Source organism: Strix aluco, chromosome 26, assembly GCF_031877795.1.
Source record: "Strix aluco isolate bStrAlu1 chromosome 26, bStrAlu1.hap1, whole genome shotgun sequence".
Classification (NCBI taxonomy): Eukaryota; Metazoa; Chordata; class Aves; order Strigiformes; family Strigidae; genus Strix; species Strix aluco.
In genome coordinates this window covers 8255363-8277430 of record NC_133956.1, presented here as the reverse complement: position 1 = coordinate 8277430, position 22068 = coordinate 8255363, and the positions used below count along the sequence as shown (strand labels likewise).

The window sequence follows — 22068 nt, the reverse complement described above, 5'->3', positions numbered from 1 at the left end:
CTGGCTGTCAATCAACCCCCCCAGGTCCCTCTCTGACTGGCAGCTCTCCAGTCACTCCTCCCCAAGCCTGTAGCGCTGCTGGGGGTTGTTGTGGCCCGAGGGCAGCACCCGGCATTTGGCCTTATTGAACCTCATCCAGTTGGCCTCAGCCCATCGCTCCAGCCTGGCCAGGTCTCTCTGCAGAGCCTCCCTACCCTCGAGCAGATCAACACTCCCACCCAACTGGGTGTCATCTGCAAACTGACTGAGGGTGCATTTGATCCCCTCGTCTAGATCATCAATAAAGATGTTAAACAAGAGTGACCCCAAAACCCAGCCCTGGGGGACACCACTCGTGACCGGCCTCCAACTGGATTTAACTCCGTTCCCCACAACTCTCTGGGCCCGGCCATCCAGCCAGTTTTTTACCCAGCAAAGCGTGCGATCATCTAAGCCTCGAGCAGCCAGTTTCGCCAGGAGAATGCTGTGGGAAACGGTGTCAAAGGCCTTACTAAAGTCAAGGTAAACTACATCCACAGCCTTTCCCTCATCCAATAAGCGGGTCACTCTGTTGTAGAAGGAGATCAGGTTTGTCAAGCAGGACCTGCCTTTCATAAACCCATGCTGACTGGGCCTGATCCCCTGATTGTCCTGCATGTGTTGTGAGATGGTACTCTGGATGAGCTGCTCCATCAGCTTCCCGGGTATCGAAGTCAAGCTGACAGGCCTGTAATTTCCTGGATCATCCTTCCGACCCTTCTTATAGATGGGTGTCACATTGGCCAATCTCCAATCTGTCGGGACCTCCCCGGTCAGCCAGGACTGCTGGGAAATGATGGAAAGTGGCTTGGCAAGCACCCCAGTCAGCTCCTTCAGCACTCTTGGGTGTATCCTGATCAAGGTTCCCTCCCCTCCTTTCCTGTAGCCCCTTTCAGTCCTGGGAGGCCACTCTAAGGTCTCCCTGGAGCCTTCTCTTCTCCAGCTGAACCCCCCCAACTCTCTCACCCTGTCCTCACAGGGGGGTGCTCCAGCCCCCCGAGCATCTTCGTGGCCTCCTCTGGCCCCGCTCGAGCAGGTCCGTGTCCTTCTGCTGTTGGTGCCCTCAGAGCTGGACCCAGCACTGCAGGGGGGTCTCACGTGAGCGGAGCAGAGGGGGAGGATCCCCCCCCTCACCCTGCTGCCCACACTGCTCTGGGTGCAGCCCAGCACACGGGTGGCTTTCTGGGCTGCGGGCGGACGTTGACGGCTCACAGTCAGTTTTCCATCCACTGACACCTCCAAGTCCTTCTCCTCAGGGCTGCTCTCAATCCACTCGTCGCCCAGCCTGGATTTGTGCTGGGGATTGCCCCGACCCATGGGCAGGACCTTGCCCTTGGCCTTGTTGAACTGCAGGAGGTTTGCACAGGCCCATCTCTCCAGGCTGTCCAGCTCCCTCTGGATGGCACATCCCTTCCCTCCAGCGTGTGACTGCAGCACACAGCTTGGTGTCGTTGGTGAACTTGCTGAGGGTGCACTTGATCCCACTGTCCATGTCACCAACAAAGCTGTTAAACAGCACCGGTGCCAACACCAACCCCTGAGGGCACCACTCATCACTGCTCTCCACTCGGTCATGGAGCTGTTGACCACAACTCTTTGAGTGTGACCATCCAGCCCATTCCTCATCCACCCAGTGGTCCATCCACCAAATCCACGTCTCTCCAGCTTAGAGACAAGGATGTCAGATGCTTTGCACAAGTCCAGGTAGATGATGTCAGTTGCTCTTCCCTTGTCCTCCAACACTGTAACCCCATCATAGAAGGCCACCAAATTAGTCCGGCACGATTTGCCCTTAGTGAAGCCATGTTGGCTGTCACCAATCACCTCCTTATTCTCCATGTGCCCTAGCATAGTTTCCAGGAGGATCTGCTCCGTGAGGTTGCTGGGCACAGAGGCAAGACTGACTGGCCTGTAGTTCCCCAGGTCCTCCAACTTGTTCAGATTACACTGAGAGGAGAAGAAATTGGTGAGGCCTGAGAGCAGACCTGACCCATAAAGTCTGAGGCAAAGAGGAGTTTAGTGCTTTAGCCTTTTCCATATCCATTACCATAGGTTCAGCAGCAGGTCTGCAGTCTGCATTATCCCTCCTTTTTTGCTGCTGCTGTGCATGTAGAGAGCCCTTCTTGCCCTATTACATCCAGCATCTCAGTTTCAACTCTGGCTGTCTTCTGGTTTTCCTAATGCCATATCTGCATGCTTGGGCAATGCTTATTCATTCATCACAGATGACTTGTGGTGTAATAATAGATGCTCAAGCTGAAACTTGAAAGATGAAAGTTAAATGATAAAAGTGATTACCATCATTTTTTTGGAACTGGCGTGCTAATTTTAATTTTTCAACCTTCAGCAGAGCCATCCTACACCTGTTTATCCAGAAGAGATCTTAAAAATCTGATTGTTCAGTGGAGCCTCTGCTCAGTCTTGAGGCAGTGCTTAGTAATGGCAAGTCCTCAGTTTTCCACTGAGACTTCTAATGAGGACGTGTACCAAGTTCTGTCCCTCTGGAGACGGGGTTTTTACTTAAGCCAGAAGCTGCAGCATCCTGTTCATCCCCAGGGTCTTGTCTTCAGAGGAAGAATCACTTACCCATGGATTGACTGTAAGGAAGTATCCTAGAAACCAAGTCATTTATATCATGCCTTTTCGTTTCCAGCTCTTCCTTTTTCATGATTAAAAAAACTAAAAAAGCACAGTAATATGTACCCATGCTGTTAAAGTAGTTCCTAGTGTGCAGGTGTGGTACAAGAATGCAAAGGTTAAGTCTTTGCATTAAGTGGTGGGCGTTGTCACTGGAATGTGACAAAAAAGTTTGCATTTGGGAAATGCCATTTGAAGCTTTCCTTATGCTTCTGCTATGCTCAGTAGCCTTGTTGAAGCTTTGTGGTACACATAGGAAAATAGTCTCATAATTGTGAAATACGTGTTCTACTTAGTGTAAAATCCAAATATTTTTGATTATCATGGGTACAAATTACGTTGTTACATAGGGACAGGGTTATATAATTGTTATCAGATGTGACTGGCAGCAGCTACTGTAGAGGATGACACAAGAATCTTAAGTACAGATCTGACTAAAGAGGAATAAATTTCAGCGTGTCATTCTGAAGGGGAGCAGTGTCGATCAGGGAAGGTGATACAGGTCTTTGGGACAGATTTTCAATTTTTACATGAATGAGCAGAAATGTAAGCATGCATCTACATCTTGAAATTGTAGGTTGGACAAGACTGGATATAGGGAAAGCTTGAAATACCCTCATATATAGTTAAAAAAATAATAATCTTTAGCTACGTGCTCTAGTCATCATATAATCTGTGTCTTCTCTAGTGCTGTTGTCTATAATATTCCAACCTTTGAGCTGATAGTATCTCAAAACTTTTATTATGTTTTAAAGCACATAACCTTGAGAAATAAATAGTGGATATAGTATAAAATATAGTAGTGTCAAAAATGAGATTATTCACTTTTGAGACCTAATAACCTTGAGTGATAGGAGAATTTCAGTAACAATCAACAAAAAAGGAGAACCTTGCACTGATTGCAGAGTAGGGGGTCGCTAATCTTTGGCAGCTGTGAGGTGGGGGAAGTATCTTCATTCTTCAGATCCTCTCAAAAAGGTAGATCCATCAGAAATAGGGAAATTCGTTTCATGATGCAGTAAGACTCCAGGGAGGTGCCACCTCCAGAACAGTGTGGGATTCTAAGAGATTTCCTGCAAGAACAGTGAAGAATCAGCATCTTAGTATAGGCAGTTGGAAAAGTTGGCTTGTTAAGCTTATGATGTGTACCCAGAGGTGAAGTATGACTATTAACTGTTCCAGTCTGGGAAAATGCCAGACAAGAAATATCTACAGAGCTAAAAGATGACCATTGGCACACGAATAAGTGTCCAGCTGTAAAATGGAAGAGGAATCCTGATTAGAGCAATGAGATACTACAACTTCCTAGTCAACACAGGGTATGCTTTGAGTTAGGGGTGAGTAACAGCTGGAAAAGAGCCATCTGATAAGAGTTACAGGGATAGGTTTAGCACTGTTAACAGCATCTCTCAAGCTACTTTTGTTCTGGTTAGCAGTCATCCAGGAGCTTTCCCAGTCTTTCTGAAGTGTATGCTATTTTCTCCTCCTCCTGCTGATCTTTCCATTATACTCATCAGTGTTTTCTCTCTATCCTTTGATTAACATAGACTGGGTTTAACAGATGTTAATACCATGTGATGCTTGCTCTTCTCAGCACACGCAGCTGTCATCACCTAACAGGTATTTCCACAGTGGCAGCAGCACACACTATTCAAATGAGTATCTTCACTACAGTCAAATGTCACCATTCTGGAAGTGTCCTCCATCATCTTAGAAAAGCTGGATTCGTAGTTCTTAGTCATGCTGACCACTCCAAACGAGAAGTTGTTACCTGTCCACTGAGCTATGCTAAGCCTTCTAAAGCCTTGTGATTGCATAGAGCCATCCTACCCTCAGAGTGGTCTTTTGTCCCATGGCAAGCTTCTGGAGCTTTGATGAACACACCTTCAATAAGGAAGTCCTCATGTGCCCGTAAATGGGCTGACTTTCCTCGTGCGAGAGATGTTGGTTGTCACTGTGATTTGCCAGCTCTTCTTGTGCTCTTTGGCCAGACATCCTGGCAAAGTGACTTTGTATTGTACAGACCTTGGGGTCTGACCATTTGAGAGAGCTAAGGGTATTAAATTTCTTCTTACAAGGGCTGTTCTCAGCAACTTTTTTGTTGTACTCTTGAAGTGGTGACTCTAGTTTAGGGTATGTGATACCTTTTTTTTTTTTGACCAGTGCTGTAAGAATTTATCTGCACCCTGCCTTTCTCATTCCTCTGATTTGGAGAATGGTAGCATTCCGAGTTTGTTACAAGGTGTTGTGAATTTAGACTGCAGTAGAGAAAGTCATCTTTGCTATGGTTTCTTTTAAAATTTTCTCTATGCTACTCGAGTGTCTTGTCTCTGAGACTTTGAAGTTTGGTGACCTATATTTTTTTTCTTTTTATTTATGAAGGGGTTATTAAGAAGAAAGTTTGTTCTTTTGGCTTGTAGGTTCCGAAAGAGAAAGATGAAATGGTGGAGCAAGAATTTAATCGTCTGCTGGAAGCCACATCCTATCTCAGTCATCAGCTGGATTTTAATGTTCTCAATAATAAGCCTGTCTCCCTAGGTCAGGCTCTGGAGGTTGTCATACAGTAAGTGACTTCTTCGTGGTAGACTTTCCTATTTTGTGGAGGATTTTCCAAAAGATACCTGAAACAATTGTGGTGCTCCTAGGGTAAGCATTACCCACTTCATACAGCTGTTTGGTCTCTGTTGAGTTCTCATCTGTCGATGTGTTTCTTGTTTATTGAAGCAAAATATGCTAAAGATGGTTGAAGGAGCAAATATCTTTTCTTAAAAGCCTCATGAAAATCACTGCTACGTAACTGATAGTGGATAATTGACTTAGTAAATTGGTGTACATACAGCCCACTTACGCTACTTGAAAGCTAACGGCATTTGTAATATGCCTTTTAATAATAGTAGCTAACTTCAGACTCATGTTTTAGCAAGTCAAATACCCCTTATTTACAGAAACTTGTATTAGTTTTCTAATTGCCATTTGAGTGTTTACTAAAATATCCCATGACGTGCTTTTATTGCATTACATTAATTAGGTTGCGATAATGAGTTCTCTCAGTAACACAAGGATTTTATGCTGAACTGACTCACTTCTCACCTTTTCCAGATTGCAGGAGAAGCATGTGAAGGATGAGCAGATTGAACACTGGAAAAAAATTGTGAAAACACAGGAGGAATTGAAAGATCTTCTTAACAAGGTTAGATGATGACTTTTAGAACAAGAAGATAGCATTGTGTTCCTCAAAGTGGCAAAATGTATAAAAACTTCCATGGAAAAAGATCAGGAAGTTGCTCGTTAATGCTGTTCTTAAACGTATCTGTTAATTTAAGACCTGCCTAGAAGCACTGTTATGACAAAGGAGTCTCCATTTTTGAGGAGGAACACAGAAGCGATTAGGCAGAAGGCTGTAAAACATAAATATGAGAAAAGAGAGGGAGAGGACAGACATGATACACAATGTTGTGTCATAGCTTCCTTTAGAGATGTTGATAATGTCTGAGACTTTTTGGGGGGTATTTTAAAATGTTTACTTTCTTTACCACAAATCTGATTTGTAGTGTAGAAACAGTGTTTTAGGCCAACTTACAGTGGTTTTGGTTGTGGTAGATGACATCTTTACTTGTCCATGGAAGTTCCTCAAATTAAAAATGTCTAAGTACAGCTCTGGTATCCTAAGTTATTTGCAACATATTTTGTGAGAAATCAATCATGTTGGGTTTAAGCCATGTTGTTTTGGGGTTGGTGGTATTTATTGTGGTTTCTTGAAGGTAGAATTGCATATAAGTAACATCTGCCAAAACCAGGAAATCTCTTTGGTATAATGGCATAGTTCCAGTGCATGAAATCTACCTTCCCTCATATTTTTTTTTTCCCCTTCCTTTTTCCCTTTTCCTGCTCCACCTGAAAAAGATGGTCAATTTAAAAGAAAAGATTAAAGAACTTCATCAACAGTATAAGGAAGCATCAGAAGTGAAGCCACCTCGGGATATTACAGCAGAGTTCCTTGTGAAAAGCAAACACAGAGATCTGACTGCACTTTGCAAGGTAAAGAATGACATATATGCAGCACTTCAGTCAGTGGTTTCTAAGGACTTCAGCAGCCAAATAAAATTAGCCAATATGAATGCTTCCACATATCTCACTCTGATTCAACACTCTCAAGAGAACATGACTGATGGTCACTCTGGGTTGTAATATTGGTAACAGGGCTGCATTAGCACCTTTATTTACCCATCTTTCATGGGTCATGATGGAGAGTATTAACATGTTGAAGGCTCAGTAACAGTGTGCTGGCTCATGTCAGACACCAGTTATGGTTTTGAAGGCTAAATTTTAGGTGAGACTTGGTCTTTACTACTGCCAGGTCTCACTACAGTCTGGAAATAAAATCTGCATTTGAAGAGAGATGCTCTTTCTCTAAGATGAAAAAGGCAGTTTCCTAAATAAAAGACTTCTTTTTATCCAAAGATGATAATTTACAGAGCTCTATCTTGACAAGCTGAGTTCGTTCCCCCCTCTGTATATATCTTGATGAGGAAATATGCCTTAAAAAGGAAACCTTAAAAATTGTTCTTTCTATGACAGCAAAAGACACCTTGCTAAGCCATGTCAGATAGAGCCAAGGGTCATTTTTCAGCTACTTCTTCAACAGAAGATGCATACCTTTATTTGGAAGCTCAGTGTGTTTGTGTATACATAAGTAGTAGCTCTTCTATTTTGTCACCCATGAACAGCTTTCTGCTCTTGTTGCCGTTATTGGACACTCCAAATTATTTTGCCTTAAAGGAACATGATTGTTGCCTTCGTACCTAATTCTACTAATGTTTTTTAAAATAAGAAAAAAAACCCCAAAACCCTCTGAAAGAAGCTTGAATTAGATCATGTCTTTGCCTTTTGCATGACTGCTGCTGCTTTGGAAATCTCTTGTGTTCACTATTAACTATAATCTTTTAAAAGAGAAAGAAGAATTGAAATAACATTTTGTGCAGTATGAAAAAGCTGTCAGTACCGTAGGAACCTTTAAAATACCAGGACTGTAATGGACCTTCATGTTCTTCAGATCTGAGTGTTTAAATTCCTGAAATATTAGCATACTAATCTTTTCTGCAGTGTGGCATATGCTGCTGTATATTCGCAGAAGGGCAAAATATGCTGGATTGAATGTTGAAAAACTAAAGAACTTCATTTAGATTCCACTAAAACCATGAATATTCCACTGATTTCTCTTAAGATTAGGTTTAGTCTGGTGCTACATGATGCCCTTAAGTCCTTTTACATGTAAACTGATTTTAATGTTAGCTTTAATCTTATTAGGAGTATGATGAATTGGCAGAGACACAAGGAAAGCTGGAAGAGAAGTTACAAGAACTTGAAGCCAATCCACCAAGGTAAAGATACAGACTATAAAAATGAATACTCAGGGAAGCAGTATTTTGGGTTTTTTTACTGCTGCTTTTCACTGAGTTTTGAAAATGCTATGGTATGCTTTCTTTTAATTATGGCAGCTCAAGGCATTAGGAAGGTACAAACATGAACTTTGAGCTCCCTCAGCTTTAGAACTTACCTTCCTAGGTTTTAGAGGACAAAATATGGTTCTTAGCTAAGGTGCATTTTGGTAGAAATCCTTACTGTAACCAGTGCCTGATCTCAGGAAGCCTTTGAGATTTGAAATCCCCATGAATAACGATAGCATACCAATGCTGCTTGTTTTGGCAGAATATTATTATTTTGTGCTCTGTGTGATTATGCTAGGCTCTTGGTTGTCATCTTATGCATGTTACTTAAGCCATTGTTTATGTAACTTTTTTCTATTTCTAAAGTTAAGTTTGTAGCTTCACTTAGAATATTTTACATCAACTCTACTTTGACAATGTGAATTTGCTGGGTTTTGATATTCAGCTTTCATGAAGGAGGTTCGAATGTTTGGAACAGAGTTTGCTTGTGTTCTTTTTCAAAGTTTTTTATTTCTCCACTATGGAGCAATGCATTTGCAACATCCTACTCTAGCAAACTAAATGTGTTTGTATTATGTTTGGTTTTTTTTTCTAGTGATGTTTATCTGTCATCAAGAGACAGGCAAATACTCGACTGGCATTTTGCAAACCTAGAATTTGCTAATGCTACACCCCTGTCTACACTTTCACTGAAGCACTGGGACCAGGTAGCTAATTAATGTGTTCATTCAGCAAACTGAAGCTATATTTATTTCATTATTGTGGAAGCTTCTCTATGTTAACAGTTTCTAAACACTTAAGTGCTATCTGCTCTTAGCAGATACTGAGCTCTTACATGATTATTATTTGCTGATGAAATTCCAGACAGCTTTTTGTTAGTGACAAAACAATCTCTAATGATACTGTCTACTGAAAGTTTCTATACTTATTACTTGACTAATAAACAGAAAGGATTTGAAATTCGAGTCACTCTTTGAAAAAAAGATTTTGAACATTTTTTTCTGTTGTGTAGAGTTGCTGTTTATTTTCTGTTGAATTATATGATTTCACTATAATTCATGCTTTTTATGCATCTTCATTTTAGGATGATGACTTTGAATTCACAGGCAGTCACTTGACTGTGAGGAATGGATATTCCTGTGTGCCTGTAGCCTTGGCGGAAGGGTTGGATATTAAATTGAACACAGCAGTTCGACAGGTTCGCTATACGGCATCAGGTAAATGAAGCCACCTGCTCTGGAAAACTGCACTGCGGGAGTATGGTCATAGAGATTAGCTTTCAGTGCTTCTGGAAGCAGCTGTGAAGATTGATCTCGTAAAAACCCTCCCATTATATATTTTGGGTTAGATAAACAGCCACATTTCTTACTGTGATTAATGGTGTAGGAAGCTGTTAGAAATTTATTAATCTCTTAACGGTTTTTGCTTATTGCTGTGACTGCTTTGACACTATCCTTTGTAGTTGTATTTACTGATTCACAAGTTCACATTCATTCTCCCATTTCTTCACTTCATTGATTGAAGTGTTTGGAGTAAGAGGGCTTGCACTGCTGAAGAATTGGTGCCCAGGATCTGGTATTAGAAGTATAAATGAATGTAATATAGACTCACAGGGAAGGAATATCTTTTATTGTTCTTCAAAACGTTGGGCTTGAGAAACTGTCAGCTGGGGGAGCAACTCAATGAGAGGCTCAATCTCTACTTGCTATTTAGTTATGCATATATTTAAATGTAATTTAGTGGCCTAAATGAACCTTTAGGCTTATCCCAATATGGCCTTTTTCAGATGCTGTGTAAAGTACACTTTCTGGAAGCATTCACTTGCATCCAAGTTAAGTAGTTGCTAGTGTAAAGCTGTCTCCGTAAACGAAATGTTTTCTAATGTGGATATGTTTTTATGGTAGTTTCTTTAGTTTCTATTCCAATGCTCTTGCCTCCTGGCCTATTAGATGATTGATTTTTTTTTTTTGCCTTTCTAGGCTGTGAAGTGATAGCTGTAAATACCCGCTCTACTAGTCAGACTTTCATTTACAAATGTGATGCTGTGCTGTGTACTCTCCCCTTGGGAGTGTTGAAGCAGCAGCCTCCAGCGGTGCAGTTTGTGCCGCCTCTTCCTGAGTGGAAAACTTCTGCAGTGCAGCGTATGGGATTTGGCAACCTTAACAAGGTGACTTGGGCACGGGGGGACCTGCAGCAGACCAGGGTTTGCAGGAGGTAGAATCTGAAATGTGTATGGAACAGGTATGGTGGGTGAGAGGAAGAACTTTTTCCACTGCTGTTTTGCTAGATTTCAGTGCTGAAAATTATCGGAAAAGAACTGTAAGGACCTCTTCTCTATTTCCTCCACAATTTTTAATTAGTTAACTTTCAGAAGTAGGTTGACTCAGTGTGTCTGCCGTAGCTCATTAACCAGCAAATCTGTAGACTGAGAGAGCATGCTAACCTATGGAAGGCAGCATGGCGATACACCTTTGTGTTCTGTGTATGCAGTATATATTCACCAGATTTTCCTTTCTGGTGATAAACATTAATGAGTGTAGTTGTCTTTATTTTTTCTGTGCACTGTTCCTAACCTTTGAGTCTTTTTGTTTTAGGTTGTGTTGTGTTTTGATCGTGTCTTCTGGGATCCAAGTGTCAATTTGTTTGGTCATGTTGGTAGCACTACTGCAAGCCGAGGAGAACTTTTCCTGTTTTGGAACCTGTACAAAGGTAGCTGTGGTGCATGTCTACTTTTGCCAGTGTCTTATTTGTATAGTTTCAGATCTAGAAAAGAGCACTTTTTAAGATGCTGTTAGTTAGTTAAGATGCTGTTAGATGGATATGGTAAAAAGATAGTATTTGTAGGAAGACAAATGGAAGCAGAGAGTACCACTGACTTGCAAACAGTTCTGTAGTAAATTAGGGCAGAACATGGGTGAGTATGGGTTTACTAATGCTGAATTCCAGGCTATGTCTGTTAAATTGCATTGCTGCCAATCTGCTGTAACACTTGCATTTTTATAGGCTACTTTATTGTCTTGCACCTTGGTGAAGTTGTCCTGTAATTTAGTGTTACTATGGTTGCTTCTATTAAGCACCTCTTTAGTTGCCACTGGTATTCTGAAAAACTGAACTTTTTTGGTTTTTATTGTGCTGTATTAAGAAAAAAACCACCCAAAACCTGGTCTAACATGTTCATAGTATTTCAAAAATACAGAAAATAATGTGTTCTGTTTGCAAAAGAGCAGTGTTGTCTTAATCTACTTTATCGTAATGTATTGAGTTCTCCAAGGAAAGGGTGATTTATCTCTGCAGCATTTCTGAATTAAAAGCGTTTCTTAGTTCATAAGTCTCTTTGAAATCATGCAGATGGGACTGGCATCCAATTTAGTCTTAGTTTTGAAAACCTCAGCTTCCTGGTGCTTTTGAACTGCCGGTTTGAAGGCAGACCTCTTTCATTGGGCTGTTTAATCTGGAATTATTTGATAACTGTAGATGAGTCCCTTTCATCTGTCATCTTAAATCCTTTCTGGTACAGGTGACTTTTCTGCCCAGGATTTCAAACTTAAGTGTCTAGGAACTAACCAAGATAAATTACATTTTTTTTCAGATGTAAGGGGTGCTGTTGACTTGTGTATTCTCTTATGGGGCTGAGTTGCAGAACTCTATGCTTGCAGGTTATTCTGCTTTGATTTCGCAGGGGGGTGCAGTGCAGCCTTTACAGAGTACTGAACACTCAGGTTCCAGGGGAGCAGCCTGGACTCTTCGTGATAGCTCCATCCCCCTTGCTGAGCATTGCTGTTCCAGCCTGATGAGCTGCAGGCCCGTCCGTATAGTTGCCGTATATATGCAGTGTGCCCTGCAGGAAGGGCAAGATGTGGTGTCTCTGATTTGTTGAATGAACGACTTTGTTTCCTATTTTGAGCATCAAAGCGTCTATGGCTGTAGACTGTGGGTCTCAGACTGACAGGTAACTTTAGAATTCCTCTTTAGAAAATGCTTAAGTAGGCAAAAGGTATTGCTCTGCCTGTTTCTACAGCTGGACTTTGCCATTAGTGGTTTTATCTGCAGCTGGTGTTTGCCACAAGAGGTTGTCAGAAGATACTTTTAGTAATCATACAGGTTTTGTTCATTGCTGTTTATCATACTAAAACCAAAGGTGTATATACAGTGAGCACTACTCAATGAGTTATTCTTCTTGCAGGTGACTGTTTAAAGTACCAGTGGGTTTTCTTCCACTCTATCATGGACAGACTAGGTTTTTCTTTTAACTGGAGAAAATTGCTGCGCAAAGAAGGTGCCTTCCTAGGGCATTTAATTGTTAAAATGTTTGATAAGGCTTGACGGGAGAAATACAAGTAATGAGCCTCGGATAACAAGGCTGTTCATATATCTGCTTTTGTGGCTTTAAGGTGGCTCTGTTACAGACTTAACAAGTAGTGTTGGGGTTTTGATTTAGGTGGAAAGACCGTCTGACATACAAAGGTTTTGCTGCTAGATGCAAAACCTTTCTCATGAAAATAGGCAGAGCACATAGAAATAAAATAGAAAAGCTGTAAAAGCCTATGCTAAAGCACAAGTCAGATGGCTGAAGTAAAAAAATCAGTTACTGTGGTTGTGGATAGTTAGATGGCAGTTAATGAGATTACACTGTGAAATATTAAAGTAGACTGGGCTGAACTTGTGAAGCTGTTGTTCTGTCATATTCTGTATTTCTGTAGCCATAGCATTTTGGTCAGAGACTATTTAAACTGAACAGATTGAAGAGCAATTATTAATCCGGAAACAAAAAAACCTGGAAGTATCACAGCACATGCTGTATGACCTCTGTGGAAGTTCTTTAAAGGTCTTGTGTTGCAGAGGCCAGCTGGTCTCTGACGAGTGTTTAATGGTAAGTGGGTGAATGGAGTGAAACTCAGATGAAAAGGCAGCATGTGTTTGTACTGCTGTTGGGTGACTGCTTGGAGCTCTGACAGGAGTCCCCCCAGTGGTTTAAGTCTAGTTCAGGTTATGATGGCTGAGAAGACCTGTACCCTCCGGAATGCCGTGTGTGTCCCAGAGCAGCTGGCCTGTGCTGTTGGGGCCTCTTGCTCTGCCATGCTGCTGGATTATTGTTGGAGCTGTGTACACTCACTTTAAGATGGAGATACTCCATCAGCACAGGGCAGAGGAATTCCTGGAAGAAACACTCAGGGTTTTCAGGAAGTCCTGTGACACTTAGTCTCTGTTTTCTTGCCTGGCTCTTTTGTTTTTCCTAGAGACATGTGATCAAAAAGATGAGGCCTTTTCTCTGTCATAGTTTTGTGGTTACTCACCGATCTCTGGCTAAACCCTGTTCCCTGCTTGCTGTTTGGTATTAAGGCTCCATAAACATCACTGCCTCAAGGAGAGAACTTTTTGTGGGGCAGTGACACGTGCTCATCATGCAAGAAGCTTTTCTGAGCAGCACTTTGGTATTTGTGTAGCAAAATAGTCACTGTTCTGCTCCAGTCTTCTGGCTTACTGTTACAGCTCTGAATTAATTCAGGTAACTCAATAGCAACACTTTCAAGTCTGGATAAATGCTTACAAAACAGGGTCTCTTGCCTGGAAAGGCAGGATTTTCAGAAAAATATTTTGGGATTGTCTGAATACAGGGTTTCATGACCAAATTTATGGAAGCTGCATTTCAAATATGTAGTTTTTCCATCAAGAAAAAAATACGTTGACTGAATAATTGCTGAAAAGTTCGTTGATCTCAGTTGTCAAGGATGGCAAACTAGGGAAAACTTCGCTGCTGAAATAACCAAAAAATATTTCCCAGTGCCTATGGACGATAGGAAACCAGTTTTTTGTACTTCCTTCAATTGTTTGCAAGACTAGGCTACTCTTTCAGAAAATGGAGTTTAACTAGAGGAGCAATCCTGTATCTTTTTTCTCTAATAAGCTGCTTCTAGTCCCAGAGGTCCTGCATGCTGAAGTGTCTTAATTGTATCTTGAATAGTGTAATTATCTTTGTAGTAATAACAGCCTTACTGGTCTAACTTCTTCAGAATTTTAAAAACTTTTGTTTTTAACTGGAATATATTACTGAGTCTTCCAGCCTGTGTATTGCAACTGAACTTCAGCCAGTTTTATTTAAAGAGCAGTAACTTGATGGGAATGTGTACCAGGAGATCTCCATATATATCAGGACATAAGGAATTCAGTAATCATTTTGGAAACCTGTACGAAAGTTAAAGCCAAATTTTTAACAAGGACTTCATTTCCCATTTCAATATGCTTGACATCTGTTTCTAGCTGTAGTATTTTCTTTGCTAAATTTAGGAGTTCATAAATATCTCCAGGAGGAGAAAGATCAACACAGAGATTTTTTACTAAGTAACTGCCTGGGTCTGAGTCACTTCTTGTAAATGCATGTTTCTTGCCATTGGGTTATTTTGGTAGCTCTTCAATACTTACCTAAGATTTTCCTTGAATTTGTGACTACCAAAAATGTATGTCTTACTATAGCTGGTCAGAGGTAAAATGACCTCATCTATCTGTTTGTATATCCTACAATCACATAAACTTTTCACCACAGCATCACATGGGCAGCTGAGTTATTTGATATTTGTCCATTTGAATTCTTCTCAGAATTGCTGCTTTTCTGGATATTGCTCTACTGTTCCTAGTTTCCATCTCCTCCACTGAGATTGTTCAATGTGAATGTGCATGAAGAGATCTAGATACTTCATATGAGAGAAATACTTATACAGGCAACTTAACTGCTATGCTGATGTTAATCATACCTAAATTAGATTGTTTGGAAGGTACCGAGTTCCCTTAAATGTAACGCAGATGATTGTTAAATCTCAGTGGAACCTCCTATGTCAAACAAGTGATGTCTTCACTAAGGAAAACTTTTTCCTCTTCTGCATGTTGTACTTCCTAATGTGCGTATTTAATTTTTAATACCTCAGGTCTCCTGATAATTTTAAATAGTACTATATTAATTAATTTTCCTTTTGGTAATTTGACAAGATCTTGGAAGATTTCGGACCACTTCTGTTGGGTTTGTTTAGTTTTTAATCTCATGATTTAGCTGCCTATTCAAGTCCAACTTGTCTGATTAAAAAGTTTGATTTCAGTAATTCAGTTGTTTTTTCTCTCTCCTTCCCCACCCCCCCAGCACCAATTTTGTTGGCTTTGGTAGCAGGAGAAGCAGCCGGGATCATGGAAAATATCAGTGATGATGTCATTGTTGGACGGTGCCTTGCTATCCTCAAAGGCATATTTGGTAGCAGCGCGGTGCCCCAGGTTAGTGCAGACGGCATTTTTGGGTAACTTCTCTGCTTTTCAGAAGGCACTGCAATTCTCAGTAGCTTGGCTGCGGTATTGAGCTGTTTGGTATATGCACCACCTTTTGTTCAGGGTTTTTGGGGAGGAGAGGTTCTTTGTGGGTTTGGGTTTTTTGGGGTGGGCTAGGGTGGGGTTTTGGGGGGTTTTCTGGGGGTTTGGGTTTGTGGTGTTTTTTGAGAAGGTTGTTTTAGACTGAATAAAACTCCAGCTTTTCCAGAGTATCAAATACTTCAGTTAATTTTCTACCTTTTACATTTTTCTGGGGTAAATAAATAGCTCTCCTCCAGTGGGATTTCTTTGTAGTAAAGTAATAGAAAAAATACATGGTAACTTTAATATACCAGTCTTCTCTGAACATTTGGCCAGGTGTAAATTGCTGACTTGTTTGCTATTTCATGTGAGGAACAGATTCACCTAATTGTCTTTACTGCAGAATAGTTGTAGAGCTCTTTTTGAACACGGCTTTCTCATCCCCAGTACCCTACAGCTTTGTGTAATGAACAGATCCTCAGAGCTGACTGCAAGCATGGATTTTTAGTTAATGAGTAGATGTCATGTTTTGGAAATGGTCGATTAGTTGGATTTTACGTCTCATACTGGAGAATGCAAGAGAAGGAGACCCCAGGCTTGCCTTTCTCATAAATCCACAGCTCCTTCACTGAACTCTCAGAAGACAATTTCACTTCCTAATGAGAGCTCTCTCTGAGAGGAGCTCTGAGACTCTTCTGTCTACAGGTGCTGTAGAAATCACGTAGTGTGTAGAAATCAGCCTAGAGTGAACCAAGAGCGAAGTGTTGTACTGCGGCTGTCTCTAGTAGGGTTTTGAGGTGAGAAAAACACACACTAGCAAATTGCAGAATCTTGAGAAATATGGATTCTACTGTAGATAAACATCAAATTGAGAGAACTTATTTGAACTTTTAAAATATTTCAGTGCATTAACTAATAATCCCCTGTTATGGAATGACTCCATATCTGGTCAGTCTTTCAAAAGAGAAAGCAGTTCTCAGTTGTGAAGGCAAGATCTCTGAGTGAGTCTCTCTTAATGTACTCACAGTTCACCTGCTTATGTACTATGAGCACTTGATAGTGGAGAGATTTGCTGGGGCTGTCTTCTGGACAGCCGTTATCGGTCTGGATAAACTCCACTCTCATCCCTTGTGCTGGGTGAACAGCTATAGACCAAGTGGGGCTTGCTGTGCAAGTGCCGTTCCCTGGATCTGTCCAGAACAGGGAAGTAGGAAAGTTAAACAAAAGTAACACTTATGTGAGCCATCCTCCTTGTTCCTGTGCTGCTTCTTGTTCCTGTCATATTTTCTTTTTCCAGTTTGGTTTTTCATTTCCTGATGATAGATATAACCACTTTTTCCCCTGCTGTTCTTCAACACATGGAAACTTTCAGCCTTGCTGTACAGCTAACCTCTGCCAGCGTCATGCCCTCTGTAGAGCAGGATCCCAGTTTTGTACCACTTCCAGTGTAGTACATGTTTTGTGCTCTAACCATGCTTCTCCCTGTTCAAAGGGAATCCTAATTACAGTATTTCCTTGTCAGGGTGAAAACAGATGTTGACTCCTGCCCATACGTGGGTGTGTGGGCACGTGAACACCACGGTTGCAGTTTGTACTGGTGCAGTTTCAGTACTGGGGAACTGGTACTTTTGTATCATGCTCCTCAGTTGTGTCTGGGTTAGCCAGACCTTCAAAACTGTCTCAGTGAAGTTAAATTTCTGTCGGGCTTTATTCCCTGTTAGACTGCAATGGTTACAATTAAGAAGTCTATGAAATGCCTCAAAGTTTTCTTTCTCAGACATACATGTGAAAACATAGAGTGCCATCGCAGTGGTCTCCATCCCACAAGGATGAAATGTGAGGTTACTTTTTTCTCAAGAAGCAGTCAGTGTATGAGGGCTGGCTCATTGCCCAGTTTTTTACCTTTTGGAATAAAAAAGTGCTGAAAATTGTGGTGAAGAATTTTCTTAGTTAAGTCATCAGACCATGTAGGGAAATGTGATCTCCAGCCCCCAGTGGTGTCTTACACCTTGGAACATAGCCCCAGTCCTCCTGCCTCAGCAGAAGGCATCAGATATAGCCCAGCTGAAGCCAGCCTCAGAGACATCAGCTCAGATCTGTGGGTGTTGGGGTCCAGGAGACTTCCCGTGCCATGATGGGGTACAGTGCCTGCTGGACTGGTTTCTGGATAACGCCCTTGCTGGACAGAGCCTCTTTCCCTTCCTTTGTGGGAAGGTCTGTTCAATTAGAACCAATTCCATGAAATATCTTCCTGCCCAAGGAGAGGAGATGAGGTTTCTGTCTTGATGTTTGCATTTTTACAGGGTATGATTCCTGTTAAAACTCAGTTACCCATTTGGACAGAGTCGGGGCTGCTTTAAGATTCACACCCATCACTTTTCACTGGCATGTCTGCAAGGTTATGAAGACGTCCCATTTTCTATTGACTGCTGTTATCCCTTAGAGGGATAGTAGTTTGAGCCCTGGTGATGCTCTTACTGTCACATCTTTCAGTGGAATATCTTTCATCATGACTGTTACCTTGGCAAACCAGATGGATTGGAGAAATACAGAGGTGTTTGTGCAGGTGCCCTTCGTGCGGTCCTTTTCCCAGATGAGTTGCAGACCTTATATAAGCCTACATCATAGTCAAATCAGAAGAGATCTTCAGATGAGCTGTTGCTGAAAGTAAAGGAGTACAAAGTGTGTGTTGTCATTATGTTGATAATCAGAGAAGAAACAGAGCAAACAGTACATGGTGTGCAGGTCCAGCTGACCGCAAAGCCGGAGCTCCAGTGCAGGAGTGATGTGCAGTAGGCTCTGGTGATGGAAGGAATTAAGGTATTGCCAGCAAAGACAAGTTACCTACCTTAGTATGTGTTATCGTGGAATATGAACTTGGAGTTCCACCGTTAACGTTAGCCTGAAGACTTTGTGTCTTTTATTCTTGCAATTTGCATCTTTTATATTTTGCACTAACTGTAGAACTTGCACTCTGTCAACAACTGAAGCTTCTGTCTTGTCTCAGCCTAAAGAGACTGTGGTGTCCCGCTGGCGTGCTGACCCGTGGGCCCGGGGATCATACTCCTATGTAGCCGCTGGATCTTCTGGAAATGACTATGACTTGATGGCTCAGCCGATTACTCCAGGGCCAGCCATTCCAGGTGCTCCTCAGGTGAGAGATGTCTTGATTCTTTTTAGAAAAAATGCCAACCAGGATGACTTTTCTAAGTAATTGCATACATATTCAAATGCAAGTTTAGATAACTTGCATCTTCTCATGAATGATTGAAACCTGTAAAATAATTCTGTTTTCCATCCGTGAATTCTGCATTCCCAGGTTTGGTGTCATTTGTTTACTACAAAAAGAGCTCTTTTTATGCAGAAAGTCAATTTGGTAATGTCTGAACAGAGTATTGTAATATTTTACATTTATTGTGTAATATTTCCTCATATTACAAACATGAAACTCTCCTGTCAAATGAAATGTGTATATAAAGATTTTCTTGGTAATTTTTAGGACGGATTACAATATTTTTAATGTGGACTATTTTGTATGCACCACCCTGGTGTTAATGGTGTGATTAGAGGACTTTGTAACATCCTTCTTAAAACATCTGTTTGCTGCAGAATCTGAAAGAAGGTGAACCACCCTTACCAGTGTTCTCTGTTCCCTCAGCCTATTCCTCGCCTGTTTTTTGCGGGAGAACACACAATTCGCAACTACCCTGCAACTGTTCATGGTGCTCTGCTGAGTGGACTGAGAGAAGCGGGTCGCATTGCAGACCAGTTTCTTGGGGCCATGTACACTTTGCCTCGGCAGCCTACGCCTGGGGTCCCCCCACAACAAGCTGCCAGCATGTAAGAAAAGGAGTGACATCAGGAGTGACGAGACCACGGTGCTGCTGTTGTGGACTCTTTGGGATGAAGATACTCACGTAGTCTGGAACAGCATCTGCTGAAAGGACTCAGCCATGAGTTACTGTATAATATTTCCATTAGAATGGCCTTACAAAAACTTACCTAACCTTGGGCTTGGCATCCTTTTACAAGATCTCTTACAGCTACTTGAACTGTCAGTGTACACAGAACCTTTACTGCCAAGCTGGTCAGGGACCTTTTTGACTCCGCAGATACTTTTTGAAAGTCAAGCTTATAGCTGGAGGTTTTTTAGTTGTTTTTTTTCCTACCTATATGTGTATTTACAGTTTGGTAATTGCACAAGGCCCTCTAGAAGCTGGTTGCTACGAATAGTAGCTTAGTGTAGAATTTGTGTAAACTTCCTTGGGTTTTTTTTAATTTTTATTGTTTTGAAGAATATATTTTTCGACCAATTCTATCAGGCATTTGGGAATTTGGTGCAACTGTTTCCCTACCAGTAACAGCAAATCACACCCTTCCAAAATGGTCCATTGGTTGCCACACCATATGCATCCTGTTTTAGAAAGAAAGCTGATATTACCAAGAGTGTGCTAAGAATACTGTTTTATTAAATACTTTCAACAAAAGAAATCATCACAATCGGATATTTTAAAGTTAAAAACTAGAAATATTATTCGTATTCGTTTCTATAGAAACAGAGTTGCCTAGATGGTAAGTTAGCTGACAGACCTAATCTTGACTTCTGCGTGCCGCATTAGGCATTCTGTGTACCTGTTGATTTAATTTCTGCTGGGTTGATGAGGTGATGTTGCAGCTGCTGCTGTTGTGCTCTGAGAATGGCTTTGGTTCGGCTGCTTTTCCAAATATTTTCCTTACTAATCCCGTGCATAGAGCCTTCCTTTCATTGCACAGAGCAGTCTTACTTAAACATTTAGGTCCTTTTTCCCTTTCCTCCTTTCCCCATTTAGCATTAGACTTTTCTTATTTCTTCCAAGTTTTCTCACCCTCCTCTTTCTGCCGTTTATTTCTGTCTTATCAAACCATGGTCTCTGTTCACACTGTTTTTTCTACTTTTCAGTTTCTCTGATCTCACTCTCTCTGAGCCCACATCTGTACATGTGCAGTCTGTCCCAACTTCCCTCTGTCCTGCACCTTCTGCTCTGCTGGAGGATCAGTACCTCCTCTGGCTCCATGCTGATCCCTCTACAATTGCATTGCCCACACTTCTTCCTGAAGAAAACACACACAACTGCAGCCCCTGGTTGTTTATAGCTGTATTGTCTTTGGCCAGAGACTCTCCATCTTCTAACATCGTTGCTTCTGCAGTTTTCTTGTGTCTCTGGAGCTCATTGCTCCTCCTGACTCTGTTGTCTTCTGGTGCCTTTCTCTGTAGATGTTGAAGGCTGTGAGGGGGTATCTCCACGGGCAGTCCTGACAAGCTGTGAGAAAGAGGAGGGCTCTGATGTGGCAGGGGTAACAGTCTGTGAGGGGGCACAGACTTTGTGTCAAGGACTAAGCCCGTTTGAAGCGGCTGGAGTTGGTGCCATGGGGGGGGACCCTCTATCCCAAAACTGTCTAAATTAGCACTACCTTCCCCATATCTCTAACTGCAAATGTTGCTACTTGAGCCATTCGTTGGAAGGGGTAATCCTCAGCAACACTGCTCATCCTCGCTTTCCCTTCTAGGGAACAAGACAGACTACTTTGTGATGGTTGGTCAGAAAACTGCCAGTGAAGTGGGGCAGGAATTGGAAGTCCAGCAGGGCATGGAGGAGGGGTGTCCAGAGGGTGGCTGAGAGTAAATAGTGAGTAATCGGAGACTCAAGACTCCCTGCCTCATGTTCAGGTAAAAGCCTATCGGCACTGCTACCCAGAGAAGTCCCGTTCCAGGATGAGAGGTGTGACAGGCCCTTAAAGTCCAACCACTGATCCAGTCTCTTGGCTAGTCTGGCTGCAGATGGGAAAAGGGTCTGGGAATTGGGGTGCTATGTTCTGCGACCAGGCTTCCAGCCCCTATGGATCTCTGTATTTGGGGTGTGGGTTGCTATGGGGATGGTGCTGTCTCTTGCCATGAGGACTGTCATTGCTCTAGTGAAGTGTCAAAAACTCAGACATTTCTGGCCCACTGGAAAATAAAATAGTCCTCAACCTAACATAGCCAAATGGTGTCTTTTCCAGACAAATAACCAGTCACTTCTGCATCAGCCTGTTAATGTTCTCTTCAGCTGCTTTGTTCTGCTTTATGTTTATTTTGACTGAGACGTAGCAGATTATTCAGCAGACTAATTCTGTCAAGCAGCACGCAATAATTTGTCGAAGACATTCAGATGTAAACAAACTTCCTCTTGCACGTTGCCATTGGTCTGACTGAGCGGGGCTAACCTGTCACCTGACAACCAGACTGCCCTGTTTGCCCTTTCACACAGAGCTGTGGAAGCTCTGGTGACCACTGAAACAAGAAGGTGGAGATGGAGCCCTGACAGTTCCCACCCTTTTTGAAGATGTGCAAGGAGTTGGTGGGTGTTAGCTGGTGCTGGTGTTGGGCATGAGAAAGGACTAGGAATGCCAGGAGATGACGAGAAGGCCCTGTGATTTGATGTAGCCTGTTCGTTGCTTTCTGTGTCTTCGCTGGAGTATCTGTGGCCTGCTGCTCCCTGCCCTCTTCATTATCTCTGGGGGCTCTGGAGCTATTCCTCAGCTGGTCCCTGCTAACAAGCAGGTATTAGTGAACAGCTCAGAGTACTTACAGCTCTTAAGGGTGTTTGAAGCTCAGTGA

At 42.0% G+C, this 22068-nt stretch overlaps 1 protein-coding gene across 3 annotated transcripts in view; it reads left to right on the top strand.

The window, feature by feature from the left end:
• Positions 1-21445, top strand: part of KDM1A (lysine demethylase 1A) — a 51354-nt gene extending 29909 nt beyond the window's left edge. For all 3 annotated transcript variants that reach the window (XM_074807349.1, XM_074807348.1, XM_074807347.1), the window contains 11 exons: positions 5076-5218; positions 5755-5845; positions 6559-6693; positions 7963-8036; positions 8698-8809; positions 9187-9319; positions 10082-10269; positions 10697-10811; positions 15232-15359; positions 18439-18585; positions 19090-21445. In XM_074807349.1, coding sequence (XP_074663450.1) covers positions 5076-5218; positions 5755-5845; positions 6559-6693; positions 7963-8036; positions 8698-8809; positions 9187-9319; positions 10082-10269; positions 10697-10811; positions 15232-15359; positions 18439-18585; positions 19090-19275 — 1452 coding nt within the window. In that variant the 3' untranslated portion in view covers positions 19276-21445. The remainder of the gene's footprint in view (positions 1-5075; positions 5219-5754; positions 5846-6558; positions 6694-7962; positions 8037-8697; positions 8810-9186; positions 9320-10081; positions 10270-10696; positions 10812-15231; positions 15360-18438; positions 18586-19089) is intronic.
• The last annotated feature ends 623 nt before the right edge of the window (positions 21446-22068 follow it).